The 22,294-nt window shown below is 33.1% G+C and overlaps 3 protein-coding genes and 1 long non-coding RNA gene across 4 annotated transcripts; all 4 read right to left on the bottom strand.

Moving 5' to 3' along the window:
- Positions 1-736: 736 nt before the first annotated feature.
- LOC108561334 (UDP-glucuronosyltransferase 2C1-like) lies at positions 737-2,404 on the bottom strand. Its single transcript, XM_017919214.1, has one exon. It carries the CDS (start codon positions 2,276-2,278, stop codon positions 737-739), a length of 1,542 nt encoding a protein of 513 aa, XP_017774703.1. The 5' UTR covers positions 2,279-2,404.
- A 222-nt stretch (positions 2,405-2,626) lies between these two features.
- On the bottom strand, positions 2,627-3,382 carry LOC108561336 (single-stranded DNA-binding protein, mitochondrial). The gene is made up of 3 exons (XM_017919215.1): positions 3,308-3,382; positions 3,142-3,244; positions 2,627-3,087 (listed from the first exon to the last, which is right to left on the bottom strand). The coding sequence occupies exons 1-3, from the start codon at positions 3,320-3,322 to the stop codon at positions 2,756-2,758; spliced, it is 450 nt and encodes a 149-aa protein (XP_017774704.1). The 5' UTR covers positions 3,323-3,382; the 3' UTR covers positions 2,627-2,755.
- An 826-nt stretch (positions 3,383-4,208) lies between these two features.
- Positions 4,209-5,493, bottom strand: LOC108561335. Its single transcript, XR_001891008.1, has 3 exons — positions 5,357-5,493; positions 4,586-5,238; positions 4,209-4,527 (listed from the first exon to the last, which is right to left on the bottom strand). It is a non-coding gene; the product is annotated as an uncharacterized LOC108561335 (long non-coding RNA).
- Positions 5,494-9,023: 3,530 nt separating this feature from the next.
- LOC108561337 (ets DNA-binding protein pokkuri) lies at positions 9,024-13,671 on the bottom strand. The gene is made up of 5 exons (XM_017919216.1): positions 13,366-13,671; positions 11,597-11,893; positions 10,937-11,530; positions 10,275-10,524; positions 9,024-10,187 (listed from the first exon to the last, which is right to left on the bottom strand). Exons 2-5 carry the CDS (start codon positions 11,886-11,888, stop codon positions 9,755-9,757), a joined length of 1,569 nt encoding a protein of 522 aa, XP_017774705.1. The 5' UTR covers positions 11,889-11,893; positions 13,366-13,671; the 3' UTR covers positions 9,024-9,754.
- Between the last annotated feature and the right edge of the window lie 8,623 nt (positions 13,672-22,294).

The raw sequence follows: 22,294 nt of genomic DNA, 5'->3' as shown, positions 1-22,294 counted from the left end.
TATGTTACCATATCATCTATTACATATTTTTTACTGTATAAGTTAATATCACAAACCTCAGATCAAAATTACAAACAATTAAATTTTACACTCATTCAACTTGCTAACATGTATATATAGTCATAATCTTGGTATTTTTCTAATTGAATCATTTTCATCTTTAATAACAACCCTATATCGATAAAAAAAAACATTATGAATTATGATATGTTTATTTGTTAATGTATGAAGATTTGAAGATTTTCTCTCATTGTAAATTAAGAAGTTACTTGTTGTAGTGCCGCCATCCAATAACATTTTAAGGAACTATTGAAGCCTTAATATTTGGTAAATAGATATATGTAGGCAACTTAGTAAGCAGACGAAAAGAAGTACATAATACATGAATTCACCGATAGGGTGATAGACAGGACCGTAATGTAATTTTCGTAGAAGCCTACACTATCCTTAATACTATACTGCATAGAATACATAATATTAAATTTTATTCGATGCTCTACCAAACGAGTTGCAGTATCTGAATATAAAAGTAATCAGAATGTACAATAAATATGAAATTTTAACGAATTTCGCACATTCGATATTTTTCCACTTTAGATAGAAATTTAAAGATAAACTTGTTATTAAAATCGTCTTCTATATGTGTATCATAATACTATAAAATCCTACATGAGATTAAAAATATTTGGAGTAAAATAAATTATTATATTTTATTATATATAAAGTACAATGTTATTTACAAAGCTTTTAATTTATTCGAAGACTTTTTGCAGAGTCTTATTAATGTCTTGATAATGAGGTAAATTATACTCAGAGTGAGCAGTACAATTGCTGCAAGGAAGGCGAAGACGTCGATCAACATATATTGATACCATGCTAATTCGGTGGCCATAGGTTTCATATGTTTAGCACCCCTATGCTTCGCAACATGCTCAATCCAGAAAACAGCCTTATCCATTGGATTTATCTCTTGGTTTCTGTAAATGTCCGAGCGAAATTTAGCCGCGGATGCGTATTTCGCGTTCCCGGTGATCTCGTTTATCGCTTCCGTCATAGAACTCTCGGTGATGTTCGTGAATGACAATTCGATTGTATACCCAAAATCCAGACCATCCGCTACATTCTTACGTTGATCGCCGAAGAAGGGAATTGCAACCATTGGAACACCGTTATAAACTGCTTCAGCGGTGCCTCCCAAACCACCATGCGTGAAGAAAGCTTTGCATTTTGGATGTTCTAGAATGGCTTTTTGTGGTAGCCAGTTGCTTACTTTGATGTTTTTTGGAAGATTCGGCATATCCTTTTCATATTTCATGACGAAATCGTACTTGGATTTAGAGAAGGCTGAGATGATGTTCTGAATAGTTTCAGGTTTTAGCTTAGCGATTTGGATGTTTGCACCGAGACTGAAGAGGATGACACCATGCTTTGACTCATCCATGAATTGTTTCAGATCCGAAGGAAGCTTTTCTTTCTCGTATAAATGGAATCCGCCGATCTGGATGGTGTTAGTTAGATGTGGTCGAGGACTCTCAGTGGCAAAATGTGAATTGATCAGATAGAGGTCTACGTCTCTGATCAAGTCGTTTAGCTCTAAGGTTGGATGGTATTCCTTGAGGGTTTCTCGTTGCTTAGGGTAGTGGCTAAAGTGTACCAACATGTTGAAAGTTAAGCTGACGATGGTGTTCATGACTCGTTGAAGGAAGTTCATTTTATCGTTATAGATGTAGAAGGTGTTTGGGACGTACGCGTACGGCGACGGGATGCCTGAATGGTAATTGTAGACAGGCATTCCCCCCATTATGCTAAACCCGATGTTCGTGGCATTCAGAAGGTGGCCGATACCGAGAATCGCCTCTGTGTATCCCATCATATTGATTGCAACGTCGAACTTTTCCCCGGATTTCAGCAATTCGTTTAACTCTGGCTCCTCGTAAATCATCTTCACCGCTTGAGGAAGGTTACCGTAGAACGTTAACAATTTCCTGACTACACCCAACTCTGGATCTCCCATCTCCTTCATGATTCCATATTTCCATTCCATCACTCTGCTCATATGCACATCTTTATAATTCTTCAATGGTTTGTCGAGAGGAAACGGTGAGATCATTGTCACCTCGTGACCACGCGCCGCCAACTCCTTCAGGAGCGTTCGGCCTAGAATAAAATGACTCTTTGAGGGGTATGGAAAAACACCCAGGATCTTCGCACCATGACAATGAGTAGTCAAAGTCAACTGCACCAGCAGCACCAGTAGAGATGCTTTTACAAAGAACATTTTTTTCTCACTGCGGTCTTCTAACGAGTGCTATGCTATTACGTCGACGATAAGCGAATTTGGAGATAAGCTGTTCACAAGCCTGTGAATATCCACTTGATTTCATTAAAAACTAGTTCAAATATTTTTAAAAACAAATCGTTATATAATTTTATTATCTCCTACCACCGCGTGATCTTTCAACTCAGCCTTTTTGTTATAATGTAAAGTTCTTAATAATAAACATTGCAGAAGACAACATTACATACATTACACCAAAAATTAATTAAACATCTATTGAATATGAAAGAAACAAAATAGAAATATTTTTTTTAAGAAAAAGACATTTATTCTTATAAAATTCTACAGACTATGAAGATTCATCACATATAAAAGAAGTGTTATTTATATAAATACAACTGTATCCAACCAAAATTAAAAAGTAATATAATATTCTTTAGATAAGTTGCATGTATAAACTTTTGAAAGACAGTAAATTTATGTCTCTTTGGTATGGAAGAAAATTACATCCTCTGCAGCTATAGCAGTTGTACTTCTTTGTTTACCATCATCTCCTTTAATCTCACCATAAGTGATACGACCAGTTACATGCACTCTTTGTCCTTTCTTCAAATAAGTTAAAATGGTTTCCCTCAGGCCAGGTTTAAAGCAAATTACCCTGTGCCATTCAGTCCTTTGCAGGAACTCCCCAGACTCATACCTATAGTTGGAGTGTGTTGCCATTGAAAATACTGCAATTGGATGATTATCACTGCCCTTCTTCTGTGGATCTGCACCAACTCTTCCAAGTAATTGTACATTATTTATTGCTAAAATATCATTTTCATTATACAATTTGCATTCATTGATTTTATAATGCTTACTCTTTTCCATTCGGGCTGGTTCAATAGGACCTTTTGCTGATGAAGATGCTCTAATTGCATTACATTTCCAAAGAACATTTGATGCATTTTGCAGTTTAATAATCTGACATTAAATAAAAACAACAAAGTTATAGTTATATTAGTTAAGTATTAGTAAATAACATACCTTTGATGATAACATTTTTAGATATTTAAAAAAGCAAGATGAACAATGCGTTTACTGTTAGGTTAAATCTACAAATATATTGAGCATGTGCAAGAAATTTGAAAAATAGAAACAGTTTTAAACAAATTTTATTTTTAAAATATATTGTTAATATCCAGCAAATAATTAAATTAAAATAATACTAATTGTTAATTAGTATATCCAATATTTATTAATCAGATTGTTCATATTTCTAAAATGTGTGTAAGTGGATGCATATATACTTTTAATATACAACAATACCTCGCATAGTGCTGGTACAATTCCTGTTCGGACTAATCGAGGACTTTAAAACAACATAAAAATAAATTATACAAATTATTTTCTTTGTTCAACATGAATTCAAAGAAACAACTGTACGTTTTTCTTCTTTCCAAATTTAATTGTATAAACTAATTAGTAAATGAGAAGATATGGTTATAATGATTGCTTAATGACGAAATACTGAATTGTAATGTAGTTTTAAAAAACATCATTAGCAGAAATGAAGATTAAATAAATTATTATATAATATTGTGAAATTCTTAAAAGATAAATGATCAATAATGAGTTTAAACTGTAGTTACTTATGAATCTGTTAGAAAGAAAACTTCAGAAACAACAGTTTATAATACTTGTTTATTATTTACAACATTAAAAAAATATGAGAGAAATTGTACAAGAATACAGATAGATTTATTTTATAATGCTAATACAAACAATATTTATATTTAATATACAATCTAATAAAGATTCTAAAAAATATTAACATTCACCTTAACATCTTTATATGTAAAATAAAAACTATATACACATAATGTTTAAAAAAAAAGAAGGTTATGCATATTATGAAATATAAAATAAGCATAAACAATATCTTAAAAGAAATAATATAATAGTAAGAGACATATAGTGATGTACATATTCAAGTATATGTGATTGAGAAACAGTTTCTGTCACTTATTCCTTGCTGTGGAATAGATACACCACTAAAAATGTTCTCACAAATAACCTAAACTTTATATACTTCATATTTATAAAATGTTTTATCAAATAGAATAATCCTGTTTCATTCATGATAAATGTTTGGTGTTATAATAAAATCTTCTGGATTTAGATCAGGTTCAGATTTGCACAATCCTTCTGTTTTACAAGCATCAGCATTCATTTCTTTTTTAACTGATGTAGAGTTCCAGTGAAATCTGCAAGCAAATAATGCATATGAATAATTGCATTTTTAGTAATAGTGTGAATACTCACCGATAACATAGTCTTCCGCACTTGCTCAAAATATTACCTTTATAATAATATCTGAGAGCACGAGACATTTTGTCATACGTCATATTATCACTGTTTTTCCTTCTGCCCCAAAGCAGAGCAACATCATTAGGTTCCATAATCTTGAAAATGCCAACATCTCGGTTCTCCCATCTTAGTAAACTTCTGTATGTGTCTTGTGGATCATCCAACAAGTCTTTCAGGAAATTCAGTATATGGTACTTCTTATCTGGAAATAGAAACCTGCCTTTAGTTCTCAGTAGAAGACGTTCTCAATATTACACTACAACTATATAGTAAACAAGACACAAACACCCACAAAACATTACGTTATTAAAGGATACCAAAAAGGATACATTTGAAATAGCGTCTTCAAGCATATGTTTGCCTGAGCTGTATATACGATTTCTAATGTAGAATTTCTACAAATAACGAACATACAGTCATTTCCTTCCTGTTTAATTGCCGCACTTCCTGTAAAATAGATTTAGGTTAAACTGTTGTGGGGATACACGGGAAAGGTTCCTTTTCCAGTTAAGAACTTGTCCTCGATTATTTATGTGCGTAGTATGTTATGAGGCGTATAGATGGCCACGAAGTCAATCTATGCATCCAACGTACGATGGCACTTTGATCTGCAACAAGGAGATTATTTTTCAAAACAAAATAACACTTTGATACCGGAAATGGATGTTGCAATTCATCCAAATATTTAGCTAATTTAGCTATTTACTTATTATATTATTAACTTACCAGTAAGTGTAAATACGCGTTAAAAAGGTTTATTTTTCAATTTAATTCTAAACGAGTATAGTTAAAGATGGATATAATAAACTGCAACTAAAGAGGACGATTTTGAGCGGAGCGCAGCGCAACAGCAACGAACAACGTTTCTCCGGCGACTGAAACCATGGCAACGGCACCAACTTCCGGAACCGGAAGTCCCGCCGGAAACGGCGCAGGGTCGTGCCAAAATTTTCCCGATATCGCCACGAGCTACGTACAGTCAACGATAAAATATGCTAAAACGCATTTTAAATTTCCAGCCGTCTTCAACATTTATTTACTAGCACACACTAATTTCATTAGTATTTAATCAAACTGCACTTACTATAATATAATTATGTCCAGTCGGCATTATTAATTTAAATAAGTTTTAAATCTCGTTTACATTCCATGTCCATATTAAACAATTACGCAACATTAACTATTAATCGGACAAAAGAAACGATTATGTTTAACTGCAGTTATGCAATCCCAAGCAAATATTGTAATTGAGTTATTTTCATAATACATTTCCGTTTGCGTACGAGGTTTCAGCAAAACAATGCGTCCGGCAAATAACAACCAACTACAATTATGATTTAGTATCGTTCGCAGTAAACAAGAAACGCAATACTTTATAATTATTATATGTTGAGAGATGCAAAATATTAACAAACGGAATTATAACTTGATCAAAAGTTTTAGAAGGACTGAGATTTGGTAACAAAATATGAGAAATATAGATTTAGTAAATTTAATAAAAAAAAATAATATTTTTCGACTTGCCTGTGGACCACAGATTTAATAACACTGCTTTAGGCAACTTTAGTTGATGAAATAACAATAATAAATAACAATGTATTCCCACAATGCTCAAGCAAGTAATGAGTTGTAAACAAATTAAAGAAAGAGATAATATTTATACAAAATAAACAAATTATTTAAAATAAATAAATATTTTACAGAGAAATTTGCATAAGCCATAATTGAAATGAATAAACGTTTAGTTAATTACCGGTTTGTAATGGAGAACGTCTTATCCGTTGATTGTCTGTGAACGTTTCAATACTTTGTATATATTATTATGAGTATCGTGTAGATTTAAAATTCTTGAGAAAAAAATCAAAGTTATTCGTGGGAAACCATTTTTTTTTTGGAAATTGTATAAATCTTCAATTAAGAATTCCTTCGATTAAACGTTATATCAACATCTGATATTCAAATTGTCATTACCATGCACGGCGTACGTGCATTTTGAATATAATCAGAAATTATAACTCATTGTTTGAAAGCGTGCTGCACATATCTGATGAAATAAACATTCTAAGAACTCAATGTTCTCAACTTTAGCAACTTTTCCGTTATTAAGAGCAAAGATCTTATGCATATTACATGACCAAAAGGAAATAAGGTTATCAGCTTCTTGTTTTTGTTTCCGGTTTTTTGGAAAATACACGCTTTCATTTCTCATGTGACAGATCACATTTGTATTAGAACGGAAACCGGTCTCATATCAATCCGTATTAATTAATTTTTCCTCCGTTTATGAGAGATAAATTTCAGTTTGAAATAAATGAGATTCCGGGAATAGTCTACGATTTATCGTGGATTTCCAATAAACCTGAAAAATCCTCCACCAATTATAAATGAATCAGTCGCATTATGATGGAGTGCGTAAGTAATTGCTCGGCTGAGTCAAGAGAATTTCCTCAGCGGTGTGTCTGTAAATACACGGCGATAATCATTTGTGCCCGTGAACATCTGGATACAGGAATTTTTGCGAAGAATTCCAAACATGTGTCTTCCATTGGCCGATGGCTATAATCAATGTATTTTCGACCAACCCAACGCTGAACAAATACAAATTATCTTGCTAATATTCTACGTTTTGCGCAAAGTTGAACATTCACGTATATTCTAATATAATTATTTCCATGTTTTTCCTTTATACAGTTATAATTTTGATTGATTTTTTTAGAAATATTTGCACAATCATTTAATTTAATTTTTAAATTATATGTTGATTAAACGCTATCAATTATAATTACTCTGTATTCCACTTATAAATTGAAAATATAATAATGTATTTTACATTTGTTTATTACAAAGTTGAAGATCAGATCACTTTTCCTTCAAAACTTGAACATTAGAATACGAAGAATCTGTATCACATTACCATTTTCTACTACGTATATTTTTTTACAATAAAAGCATTCATTGATTAATTCAAATCTGTGGAACCTCGCTTAACGTAGAAATCTTTTCCAAATTTTTACTCGTATAGTGAAACATATTCAAAAAATACACATAATATGTGTACACTAGTTTTAAAAATGATGTAGCAATCCGGAACTTCTCTTCTCATCGTCACTCGTTATGCGAAACGTCGCCTCGTTAAGCGAGGTTTCACTGTATACTTAAGTAACACAATTATGTTTGTATCAATATATTTATTAATGCAATCTAAAGTTTTGAACAAGATATTTAGATAAAGATATAATTGTTAAAAGTAGAACATGTCACTGATACATATTTATAGCTCTTTTGTTCTATGACGTTCAACATATATGTTGTTTGAGAGGTCTGGACTTGTACACAAAGCCCGCCACAGTCTCAAATCCTTTATAGTTGCATGTCAAAGATCAAGCACTACATATTGCTTTAGCCTCAATTGACGTTATTATAGGGTCAATCTTAAGAATGTTGTATATCGTCATGTCAAGTCCCCTCTTAACTTGACTTAACTTAACTTAAAGACATTTCCAACGATTAGTGATCGTGATGAGTATTAACATATTTTATGACAAAGCTAAGATTGTAATAATCTGCTAATGAACGTGTAGAAAGGTCAAAACTAAATATATTTCTTGTTTCATGAGGCGTAAAACAAACACCATTTATTAAATAAATTACAGATATGTTAAGTTTAATTAAGGGTCATTTCGGGAGAAGTCATATCAACAATTCGGAATACACGTTCACTTCACTCAGATAAAACGTACACCCTCTGTCAGCATACAATAAAGTTCAGTTGATATTAAATGAAACAACCATAATTTATTAGGATTTGAATTATTATATTATTTCAAACATTATATTAACAATAAAATATTCGTTTTGTATAAAAAAAAAACATCTAAACAACAATACTATAATGTAAAGTTATCTGAAGGAAAATGAAAAAAATAATAATAATAATGAAAAGAAAATTATATTTAAAAAAAAACACCTCTTGCGTAATGTCTCGTCGCGAATTTACTATTTACAATCTCGGAACAAAATACCATCGATCTGTTTTTATACAAAAAAAATAAAAATAAAAATGAAACAATAATTTAAAATTAAAAAGAAAAACAAAGAAAACAAAATTCGTAATAATAATAATATAACTAAACTGTTCTGTTTCTTTTTTTCCTCTTTCTCAATATGTAAAGCTATCTGTCATCATGTTACGATGAGCCACTATTGCTAAGTATTCGTCAGAATAATAATTTGTCACCTATATACTAAATATATTTATATATTTACAAATGTATGTACAAAAAAAGTTATAATTCTCTTTCTATTCATTTCATTTTTAAACCTTACAAAAAAAAATCACACAAATTATTGAGTCAAATATTTAAGAGATCACAGAAACAGAGCTGGAAATACATATATATAAATATAACAATCTCTCTCTTTAAATTTTTAATATGTTTAAATTTCTTCTAAAAATATGATTTCTTTTATATCGCGTTTTAAAGGTTTCGTCACAATTTCATTATTTTTTTCTTCTCTCTCTAACAATTGGAATGTGATTCTTATACAAAATATTCAAATTTTCGTGGACCCAAATAACATTTTTGTTTTCTTCTCGTTTGTTTTTCCTTCAATTCCAGTCTATCTCTTTCTACTATAAATCTTCATATATTTATAATTATATATATATATATAAATTTGTAATTATTGTCTCCAAATTTCTACTAAATTTTATCTACGATCACAATAGTGTGATTTAAAATTAATTAACAAAAATAATTAAAGCTGCAAAGGTAATCGCCGGCATTACCTACGGTTATAATTTGTGCTGACAAAAAAAAAATATTAAAATCTTTTTTTTTATTTCTCATTTGGCACATAGTTGCAATAAATGAATAAATAGCTTTTACTATTTATCATTCATGGAAGATGTATGTGAATAATTGCTACTGCACAAATTACCTTATGTATGTATATATATATATGTATGTGTGTGTTTAGAATAATTATAATAAAATATATTCTAGAAAATTAATAAAATTAATAATTGGCACCGCTATAGTCACTTGCTTCGTTCCATACTCGAATAATGCACGCGAAAATATAAATTACAGAATGTCATTGCAGTTAAATCACTAAGGAATATCACTTTTCGTCATCCTTCATGTAGTAGTTCATCGGCTCACGGAGGTTCGGCGTGTCCGGTGAGCATACAATATTCACATGATTACTGCTTATGCTCAAGTCCGTAGGTCCTTCCATACTCAAGTCTGTGGGTTTATCTTCGTAGACACGGGTGTTATTGTGCATATTCATATTACTGTGCACGGAAACACTGTGTGCGGGAATATTGCTATGCACATTTATTTCACTCTCGATGGGCTCCGGTTTTATGGGTTCGCTGTGCGCGGGGGATTCCTGCTTGAGTTGAACGGGTTCCGGTTTCACTTGCGGGTGTTGTTGCTGCTGCTGCGGTGCAACTTGATGTGTCATTGGAGATGGACGCGTCGGCGACATTTGTTGTCTCAACAATGAAATATTTTTTATATTCTTCAGTTCCGTAGGATTCCTCAAGAATCTGTAAAGTGACAAAACCCAACATTTAGCAAAACCGCACGTAGTGATAGTAGAAAAATAAGAAAAAATCTTCAAATGTAAAACTTACTGGTAGCAATGTCTTTCGCCTTGGACTTTTCTGAGGATATTAACTCTGTAGTAATATCTGAGAGCTCGAGACATCTTATCGTAGTTCATCGAAAGATGATTCTTTTGAATTCCCCAGAGTTTAGCGAGACCGGCGGGATCAACGATTTTGAATACGCCGGTTTCATGATTCTTCCATGCGATGTAATTCGTGTACCTCTGGCTGGGGTCATTCAAAAGCTGTTGAAGGAAATCCCACAAAAGGCGGCCATCTGATAATTAAAAAAAAAAGAAAAGATTTAGAAAACAATTTAGAAAAAATCCTCACTTAATATATTGCGTGTTCGTAAAAGGTTTTCAATCGGAAATAAGATTTTTTTTTTTGACGGCACGTTCTTAGAAGGAAATCTTTAAGATTTATGTATCACGTTTATTTACTGCTGCTGTTATCTGTGTACCTTTCTTTAATCTCTTAAAGAGCAACGGGTCGCTCGTAAATTGTTCGTCTTTTTCAAGAGGAACCGCTACCTGCATAAATTTATCTCTTTCCCAAAAGATTCCAAGAATCATCCGAAACGAAATCTTTATCTCTCCGTTCACGGCTTTCACTCAATGACTTTTTGAACACCTTTACGCACTTTATTTTTTTTTTGTTCTATTGTTTATTAATGAAATGAAACTTACTTGTGTTGGGTTCCGGAGATTCATTGGGGAAGAATTCGCGTTTAACTTCTTTCGGGCTTCTGGGCGCGAAGTGTGGGATGTTGGGGTGCATCAGCGAGTAGGCACTCGGCGTGTTTGGGGGGCTCATGTTCTGGCCCATTTTGTCGCTATAATCTTCGTCCGAATCAGATTGATTGCTTCCACTTCCGTTGCTGCCTCCACTGCTGCCACCGAAGATGGAATGGGTGAAGAGATGGGGCGGTGCGTTGTTTTCCGCGTGCTGAGGACTACCACCTGCCTGGCTGTCCACCGACGGCGCCGGGCTCAGGGTGACAGAATTACTTTGAGCCATGATATGTGCGGCTATTTGGGCGGCGTGTGGATGGAAGGCTTCATTAGTGTTTTGCAGAAGACTCCAGTTTGGGGTAGGTGGGTGCGAATGCGGTGAAAGAGGATAGGGGTGACGAGATGTGGGAGTTACAGGGCTGGACGGTAGGACACGTTGCATGTTGTTAGCCTCGCGTATTAACAATTGCAATACGTTGTGCAACACGTCTCCGGATCCTGGAGCACGTTCCGATAAGTCGGTCCTCGTTAATAGGCTAATTGCTTTTCCTGGAAATGAAATAAATGCGGATTTAGTACGAAGCGCTTACGAAATATGTTCACGTTCTATATTACCATTCATTTGAAACATGTCCATGTCAAACGGCTGCAAATCGAATTCCCTCTCCGACCAACGCAAGAAGGAGATGACGTCATCGCGAGACCATATCCTAGGATCGGAGGCCAGGCTCGACGGCAATTGGCTTTTATAATCCATCAGTGGCGATGATGGGGGTTGCTGATGATGCAGGGGAAAGCTCAGCGGATACCGCCACAATAAGTCTGGGCTGAACGGAAGCGGCAATGGAAGACGATCCATGCCTGCACCTGTGGGTATAGGTGGAAGTGGGCCCGGTACCAATTTCATATTTCCTGTAAAGAAAAACGATTTTTTAGAATCACAATTGTTTTCGCGTGACCGCCGCTTAGCGATAGCACCACGGAAGTTCCTTCAAGGCTGAACAACTTTTTTTCTTTTTCCGTCTCTCCTCATTCTCTGCATTTACGTTAATATTTTCCGGTGTTTATTTAAATGCCGATACTAATTCAACAAAGAAAGAATTTTAATGACGAGGCAAAATCAATATGATTGATTTCCGCTGTTGGAAGGGGACCGTGGGAACCCGAAATCTTAATTGCCTTGCGGTCCAGTTTCTTTTTTTTTTGTTTTCCTCTCAACCTACTCCTCCTCCTACATTCTTCTATCCAGACTCTAAAAGTATTTCCGGTGATCGGCAAGGCGGTGCCTTTTTTCTACCTGCTCGGAATTAATCAGGAACGATCATTTTCGAGACAAAAGCTTTTATATACATCAGCAGCATGCACAAAGTAATGCTCTAACCAGGAAGAAATGTGTCAATGCCAAGCTTGCGCGCTTCCGCGTTCGAATGCTTTTCTTGTGAGCAGCCAGTTTATATTTATGAACAGGAAACGCTGGTTTTAAATGACGGACATTATTTAAATATATTTTATGCGCGCGCGCTCTATCCTTTGCTGGTGTTGTTTCTCTGTGCAAATGCAATTAAACTTAGGCCTCTTCTTCGGCCATCCCATTACATATCTAATCATTACGGATAATTTCCGACATACACTTTCGCTCCTTTACTCGTTTGCCTGTGCGAACGACGTCAAACAGCAGTAAACAAGATCATCTTAGGAAACATAAACGATGTAAATTGAGTGAATAAAACCAACTGGACCCTATGACGTTTGCGTACTAAATTAATATCTCTCCGGTCGGTCGTGGGTGATTGCCCGCTACAAGGCTTCTAATTAAAGCCAATCTCGAAAATGAAAATTCCACGACTCATCGATTCAACAAGTCACAAAACGAAAATTATCTAACGCCCATTATATAATGCGGTTATCTTGATTGTTTCGATTAATGTAGACAATGTATCTGAAGTGTCTGCGTCGAGAGGATTTTCCCGGAAATCAGGTCTTTAATTCGTATAAAAAAGAGCGAGAACGAGTCAACTGTAAAACTTGCAACGAGTGTGAACGTGCGATAAGTGAAATAAAACGTAGCCATAAACAATATAATCTTTGCACGTGTGAATTTTATTGATTCGATATAGGAAAGGCTTAAATAAAAACAGGGAAAAAAGCGCAATTCTTTGTGAGATGAAAGTAAAAAATGAAGTAAACTCGACTTTGTATATCGCACTGTCTGACAGAGCGCGCAGTTCCGAGAGATACCGTGGTATTTCCTATATTGCGCACTCGTCCGTGGTATTTCCTAAGAACTTTTGCAACTGCAGCAACAGGTAGTTGTAAAATGTTGTGTTCGTTGCTCGATAGAACTATTGCTGGTTGTAATTAATAATGATGATGGTGATTCTTACCGTAGTTAAAATAAATCCTGTCCAGGGTGACGTTGAAGATTTAGTTAATATCCAATCTTTGATTACACTGCATAGATGATCACTAGATATTTTCACTGAAGGTTGATAATATGTAGTAAAAACAGGTGAGGAACCGCGATGGTCCTTCGAGAATGTCACTGATCAAAAGAATGTAAAAAAATGTAAAGACGCCAGTCGAAGATGAACTGCTTGTGTTGCGCGCGTGTTGTGCACTTAGTAAGTAACTGTGACTTGCCGTTACGACTGCCACCTTACCACTACTGTTTGATTTTGATTTCTGTTTCAAAATATCTTCTACATGCGGATCTGTATGCGGGAGTAGAGAGAGGTGGTGACGATGGTGGGGGTTGATCATGCGGCGTTGCCGCTTCGGACCGGATCTACACTTGTGGAGCGTTTTGGGCGTCGATGTTGCAGAGGGTGGAGGGGGTGCGGAGGCCGACAGCCAGACTTCCTCCTGCTAAATCTGGTATATGTGTGTAGACCTATGTAGACTCTGCAGCGTGGAATCGGGGGACAACTCGTCTCTTCTCTACTCTTCTCCTTCCTCCTTCTCGTTCCCAACAACCTTCTCTCCCCTGTCGCACATATTCAAACACAGGTGGTAGTTTTACATCACGAACATGCTTCGAAGTAAACAACATATATACCCTCTGAAAATATACATCAGCACATTTACTTACAAATATTATAACGCATTGACGATGGAAATGTATAAGCAACCTCACTATTTACTTAATTGTCTAACGGAAAATTACGAAATCATTACCTTTCCAAAAGCAATAAAAAAAAACACTTAAATACATTCATTTTTACAAATAAAAAGAGGAATCCTGAAGAGTTTCAAAAATGTTAAATATAAGATTCAAGACTCTTAGTTTACCAATTTAAAGTCCTAGGCTCAATATAATTTGTTTTTTCAATCTAATGCCGTAGTTTAAAGTAAAATTAATGCAAAATTAAAAGATATTTTAACTTTAACTAATTTGTTTTCAAGTATCAAGAAATCATTATAAACGTTGGTGTCACGTTTAGAAGGGTGTTTTTTTACTTTAAAAAAAAGTTGGAATCAGGTTTAGGGACCGTAAAATAGAAAAAAAACGCCTTCTTCTCTTCGGGTGGGGTTAGAACTGCTTTTTTTCTTTGTCGGTTGACTAAATACTCTTTCGAATTTTTCTTCGATGGAAAATAAACAAATGGCATGTTCTTGAACAATTTCATCTTTTCAGTGAAAACAAATTGTTTGTCGTCAGAGCGTGTTGCAGTATTTAAACGGAATCATTAATTGTCCTGACCTCTTGTTAATCATTAAGCTACCGATTTTTAATGATTTGTTTAATGTACGTGTATTTACCATTTAAGCTTTATTAAATGATTCATGGAATTTACGTCATTCCAAGTACAGATATTAAATATTGAAAATATTTCCCATAATAAATATGTTAATAAATAGAATTCTAAGATCGGTGTTATCTAATATTTGTATACAATGTATTTAAATGTATATCTTATGTAGTATCCTATGATTTCATGCAAAAAAAAAATATGTAGTTATTAGGAAATGAGAAAATGTTTCGTCAAAAATACAAAAAATACTTGTTTTGTTTTTCATGTAAAGGTTACGGTTATGTATACTACGTTTTGAAATTATATAACGGTACGATGGAAGGAGACATATTAACATATTTCAAAGTATTAGGAATTAGAATTTGGAGCGCTATTCAAAATTTAATCCCTAGACTAATAACATATTGAATGCTTTGTTCACATTTAGTTTTTTTTTTAAACCACGATAAAATCAGGGTCGATACCCTTGATATTATTTAATATTTAAATAAATAAAAAATTTTGTTTAATAGTAAATGATATTACACAGTCACAAAGTAGATTCCATGTATTTAGTATGATAAATCATTGACATATTTCGAATTTTTATAAAACAATTATTTTTCAATTTACATATGTTTATTAATAATAATTGAAGATATTGAAATTTAAAAAAAATAGTTGAATTACTGTATATGTATAACATATTACAGGTATCTCCCGACTTACGAACTCCCGGACTTACGAACAAAATCTCTTGTTACATAGATAATTTCTTTAATAAAATATAATATTTTCGTATCTTTTGTCGTTTGACTTACGAACAAATTCGACTTACGAACAACCATTTGGAAAGTAACTAGTTCGTAAGTCTAAAACTTGAATTCTATTGAGTTTACTTAAGGCGATTTAATAAAACTACTTTACATAGGATTAAAATTTGTTGTATGATAGATTTATTTTATCATTTACTCACATATTCATAAACAAATTAAAAAAGTAATTAATAAGTTTTACTGAAGTGACTAGCGAAAACAGCGTTAATTGATAAAAAGAAAACGTAATAACATATCAGAGAATATGTGCGTAAATGCATTTTTTTTTATTTCAATAAATTACTTCGGTGTGAAAGTATTTCATACGTCAATTTATTTATGATAATTTTGAGTATATATTCTACAAACACCTGAATCTATTCATTTGCGTCCGTATGTTGAAAACAACATTTAAAAAATCACGTTTTATTTTCTCTCAATGTTTCTATAAAAATAATAATGTATCAATCTTTCTCACCAAATTTGGTTTTAAATATTTATTATAATGTTTTCATAATTTCCTGACCTATTGATGAACCATACATACAGATAATAAAAAGAAACCATTTTTTTTATGCATCCGGTTGGAGCAAGTAATTTTTGTATTTGTTATTCCTTCACTTGTGTATAAACAATACAAATTTACTAAAGTAAAGCTAAAGTTTCTTCAATTTACAAATCTAGTCACGATTTGCTATAGTAACAATACTAAATATCACGTATATATACAGAGAAAAAAACCATGTCTAAAGTCGCCTTTGCACTTACAACTATTTCGTGGTATCTTTTGCAGTGGTTTAAAAACTTTTCGTGGAATTGAATGCATTTTCTTGGAACAATAAAATGACTAATGATTATAGTTTTACAGTCTACATTACGTTTACTTATAGTTATTATTAGTAAAACATATTCATATACAAAAAAAAACGTAACGTAACGCATACGAGCATTTTCGTGTGGCCTTATTTCAATATACTTATTGAATAATAACAGAAGTAGAACGACCCGGAAAACATTTACTCTCCGTATAACGTAATAGGTCAATTATTACAGAACGTGTTGTATAATCCGCACACGTTTTCTGTGTTTTAATGCGTCTAGAGGCGTACGAATGTGCGCTTTTCTTCGCTCCTTCCTCCAACGTGCGCCAGATCCGCTCCGACAATTATTTTTTTTGCACATCGGATGCACCACACTCTGCCAATAATATCCCAAAAATGATAATGCTCCTACGCTCGGAATACACTCGTCGTGACCTTGACGTTACGCAACATTTGAAAAATAACCTGCCTGCCTGCCGCTCCGCTGATGATACCAGGAAACGAATTTCCTTAATTAGTCAGTAAACGAGTCTTTACTATAAAATGTGCTGTTATTTTAATAGTAGGTTTTTCGGAGAGAACTAATGTCTTTTCTAATTAAAATCGGAAAGGTAATAATTCTGATGGTGGCCGGTTGATAACTCAGAGGAGTCGTGATATATACTTATGTTTATTTATTTAGTAATATTATTTAGTGATTTGCCTTCTGCGAAGAGAAATCTACGGAGGGGTCCTTCCGGTGAAATGTTTTTTTTTTATTTGAAATTCCAACGAGTCGACTTCTTGGGGATATGATTCAGCTGCGGTTTGGTTTTGACTGTTTGGAACAATAAGCGTGTATGTGTTATGTGTAATGCGACCGTAGTTTATATCTAAAAGGCAAAGATTGCAAAAGTTTTGTTTTGGCTTTCCTGTAATCTTTTATTCGTGCTAGAGGTGACGTCAATCGCGCTCGCTGCGCACTCTTGGATCATCATGGCATGCAGCAGCAGCAACAGCAGTAGGAACGTCCTAGCCGGACATGGCGATGATAATTCCGAGTCCGGAGAGTTTATCGCAATGATCTCATATTTATGACTGGTTTTATAAGTCCGCTGCGTTGAGATATCTGGGCGAGCGTTGAATCATATGTTGTTGGCAGAGCGCACACACTTTGCCCACTTCCTTCCTCTTTCGACTGTATGCGAAAAGATCCAGACTAGAATTTGGCGTCTATCCAGATCGCATTATTTAAAGCCCGTGATCTTTTATTTTCGGTATTCCGCATTTATTTCGTTTATAAACAACCGTCACTTATTCTCGTTTCGAACCGGTAAACCACTACTACCTAAATGCATTCCAACGAACCATTACAAATTTCTTCCGTATTTTTCCCTTTTTTTTATTGCACCTCATGCTTATTTTACAAACATTTTTGGAAATTCCAAATATTACGGCTGCAAATTTGCAAAAGAAATAAATGCATATTGTATTGTACTTGGAAATGATGTTTTCAAAAACATAAATTTTGAAAATTCTGAAAATAAGTTGGCAGTTTAGTACCTATTTATTACTTTATCCCATATAAAAGAGGTAGTAGTTTCTCAAATATTTCAGATACTTTACATGCTGAGAGACCTTATTTATTTATTGGTATTAAATAAGAATTATTTCTGTTTTAAATTATATCTTTGATTTATTCATAAAGTATGACTTTTCGTCAATATAAGAGTATTAAAAAATTGGTAAGATTGGCTTTACTTTATACTTCTTATTTGTTTTATTTTCTGAATTTAATGTTATTTGTCAAAGAAAATCAAATATAATTTCAATTTTAAACTTGAAGATTTGACGTTATCATCTAACATTCCTTGTACTGTAATTTTATAATTCCATTTCAGACAAATTTATTTGAAAATTATTACTTTCAGATCATTTTGTTATATATATATATAATAAAAATTACTAAATTATTTTGATTGAAATATAAAATGTATTCATTCCTATTTAGATATGTTATTTGAACATAGAAAAGATAGACTTGAGTTAAATTGATCTTTTCTGAACTTGTGAACCAGAGTTTTGTAATGTAATTAAATCTTTGTTAGATAAGCAGGCAGCTTGGGTTTGCCGCAACATTTTCATCACGGACTTCTGGGAAACCAGCGCACGTTCGGAATTTCTGTGATATCATTGATCAAGAAAAAAAAAATAACGAACTTCTTGAATGCAAAATGGGCATATTTTTCATTCGAACATAAAAACAATTGTTGATTTCGTGATGTTGTTTATACGAAAAAGTTGTTTGAAAATATTTGTTTTCTATAAAGACTTATGTAACATACAAAAAAAAATACATGATAGAAAAGCAGAAGTTCTATTAAAGTTGTTTATGTTAAAAATACTGTAGTCTTTTAGTTTGTAACATGTTTTAGTCTTATTGCTTATCTTTTTTAGTGTGATAAGTGTGAGGCAAGTGTTTCTAGCTAAAACAAAAAACAAGATCCGGAGTTATTTTCGCCCGTTCGCAAAGCAGTCGCTATTTCCAGTTTCTATTTACATAATACCGTTTAAAAATATACAGTAAATAAAGCATTATTCAAACAACAAAATAATAAAAAAAAAACAAAAATATTACATGAAAGCGTGTATATTTTTCTCTCTTTCTCAAAAGGAAGCCTGCCGATAACATTTGACATTCGTGTTTATGAAACGTGTACGTTTGAGATGCGGAGGAAAGAAAGAAGCGAAATCACTCTTGACAATCTCCGAGAGAGACACAATGAAAACAAGTTATACACTTTTTGGTGGCTTTAATTATGTAAAACGAAACCTATTCCAATCTTAAATCCAAAACAACATTGTTTGAATGGAAACAATAAAAGCTGATTAAGTGTTGTTCTCTCATTTTTATTTACTGTTGTTGTTTCATGCACTGGTTTCTAATTTAGATATTTACACTTGTAAGATTCGATTTATTAATAATCTAAACATATTTATAGTTAGACACGTGCCTAGGAACATCCGAGCTGTACCAAAACATTACTAAACTTCAATTGCATCAAAAAAATATTTGAAAACTGATCTGTTGCGTCAACAATTCGTAGAAATAATTACAATAACTTTATAGCCGCTGACGCATCACCTTTTGAATAAATCTACATAGTATTTTCGCACATTTTTTTTTTGTTTCCAACTAGATTAAACATAATTTCTACGTAAATACGCAAACAAACTTATGTCGAGAGACTTGTTTGTTGACATATTTTCGTTTGCATTCGCGAATTAAAATGATTCTAAGCTACATAAAAAAAAATGTTATGTCTACTGATAATGAATGTTTCTTTTTTAGTTTTTCAGGAACGATTACGTTCATTTCAGCACTCGGGTTTCTACATTCCAAGTTTTTCAATTGAAGAAATTTATTTTCTACGAAAAGTTTCCGTAGTTTCTTGTTTACAATTAAAATTATTTAAAGAGATTATTGGTGTGTGTGTGTGCGTGTTTTTTTTTTCCAACATTATAAGTCCACACTCTGTGATAAGGATAAAAAAAATATATGTAGAATACACTTGATGGATCGCTGCAAATTATTAAGATTAGATTAGGCCGTCCCGTCAAAGACGGTCTGGAAAACAAAGGCGCTTGTAGAAAAGCGTTTCAATAGTAGTTCTTTATGTTTGCGAAATCTGTTGAAACAACAACAAATAAACGATACGTCGCCTAATGGGTAACTTATGACTAAATGGTTGTATTATCATCAGTTTCCTACAATTTATAACGATTCTGTGTGTGTTTATAGTATAACGAAAACGTTGATTGTATACTAATAATCTTTTTTTAAACTAAGCAGTAGCAGCAATAACTTTATATATTCTGTAAATATGTCTATATTATTATCGAATAAACAAACAAATAGAGACATCCACTTCCAATTGAATATAAAACTAATAAAGAAGTACAAACGTAAACTCAGTATTTTGTTACAGAAGTTTTGTAATAAAAAAACGTAAAAAGAAATATTTACTTAAATTTCATTAATATTTTTACTTTTTTGTAGGTTTTTAATTAAAATAGATAAACTTAACAAAACATAGAAAACGTGTTTTCAGAATGTAAAATAATGCAAAATATCTAGTAAATAATGAAAACATATGATAAATTGGGACAGGACATGAAATGACATTGAAATAATTCCGTTACAATTAGTTTTAATAAGGAAATAATAACACAAACACATAGTTTTTAATTACTATATGTATAATTATTGGAAAAATTATTGTAAACTTAAATACAATTTTATAATTAAAACTCGGTCGATACAATTATACAATAATTTCTGAAATTTTCGTTAAGTAATTTAGTTTTTATCAAATTTTTAATTGATTATTTTTGTTCTACTAAACAGAACAACTTTATTTTTTAAGTTAATATAAGATTAAGTTTGTTTTGTTTAATCACAAATAGACGAATAGTAATACCTCGCATTGTGCCAACATCCCGGACTGTTTGAAACCGAACTAATCGAAGAATTAAATACAAACAGCACAACATTATACTTGATTGTTTAAAGGGAAATAACGATCATTTATGTGCAATTTTCGAACTGTTTGCGACCGTAAACGTGGGAAATTCCTTTCGTAGATAACTGCCATCAGCATGACGTGAGTTTCTAAAGCAAACTCAAATAATTCATAAGAAATTCAATACAATATTAATTGTAAAATAATATATACAATCGACTATTGTCCGATTTCAATGAAATATTTTTTTGCAATTTTTCAAACTGCTTGATGGTTACGAGATGTGCGTACATCTGGGTAAATCTTGAGTCAAGAGGACGAGTACGTGACGGTTTGTGCATTATATCAGTATTTATATCTTGTATTTACTTCTGTAACTGCTATCGGTTGGGTCAATGACTCGATGAAATTTTGACTGTAGTCGACGAACAAATTACCTGACAAGTACAGCGTAGTAAGTAGTCGGTTTTATGAATAAGAACCCAACATGTAACGTAAAAAAATAAGTGCCATAAACACTGACAAATTATTTGCTCTTAAAGTATTTTGACTTATTGCGGTTACATTGTAAATCATTCTATTATTATAATGAATAAAACCTATAGCCTTTACCTGACTAGTATAAAAGATCATATACAATTATATAACTTATTATTTTTACCATTAGATCGTGATTCTATATTTAAATGGAATTAAAAAGCAAATAATTTAAATAAAATGATATTATCCAAGGATGAGACCATTTCCTTTTTTTGACTGTAAATTAGTACTATTATGGGAGATACAGTCATAAATTGTGAAAGATTCTTAGATTAGTTTTTGACTTGTTCGTTTGCACGAGAAATGACTAGATTAAATAAAGTGAACGTGATTGAAATTATTATGGACGGGTGATGCGATGCGCCGAGTTGAGGAGCAACGTGATTCGTTCGCAGCGGTAGCTGGAAATATCGAATCATTGGTAATAATTTGGTCTCAAGTTGTCGTAATAGGAATGATCTAAAGGAAGAAGAGGGTATTTCATTTGGTACGCTTTTAAGTTCGATCGATGCATAATAACAGAGGCAATGCAATTTGCGAGGCGCGCTGAGTAGGAAATCAATTAGTTCGGTTCGTTGAGGGAAATAAGTTTATTGTGCCAGACCGGATTTATAATATAATTTATAGCGCCGGTGTGCATGCAAGTTGCTGCTCTGTTATGCAACGCCCGGTCGCAGCCACGGCAACGGCAACGGTTACGTAAACTGGAGCACATGCGAGAGCGGAGTGCGCGCCCGCATTTGTAAGGAAGTTGTCTATAACAGCTCGCGGACCGTGGGCACGTGAAATGGCCATATCCGTTTCCTCCTTTTCTGGTGCAATTTACTTCTTCGACCTCCTACACTATAACACACTTAGCGCTCCCATGCCGAATGTTATGTGCCCATCTGATCAACGAACACCA

The sequence above is a fragment of the Nicrophorus vespilloides genome, unplaced genomic scaffold, assembly GCF_001412225.1.
Source record: "Nicrophorus vespilloides isolate i.1.1-1 unplaced genomic scaffold, Nicve_v1.0, whole genome shotgun sequence".
In the NCBI taxonomy this organism is placed as follows: Eukaryota; Metazoa; Arthropoda; class Insecta; order Coleoptera; family Silphidae; genus Nicrophorus; species Nicrophorus vespilloides.
The sequence above is the reverse complement of the archived record's forward strand: the minus strand, read 5'-3'. Positions and strand labels throughout refer to the sequence as shown.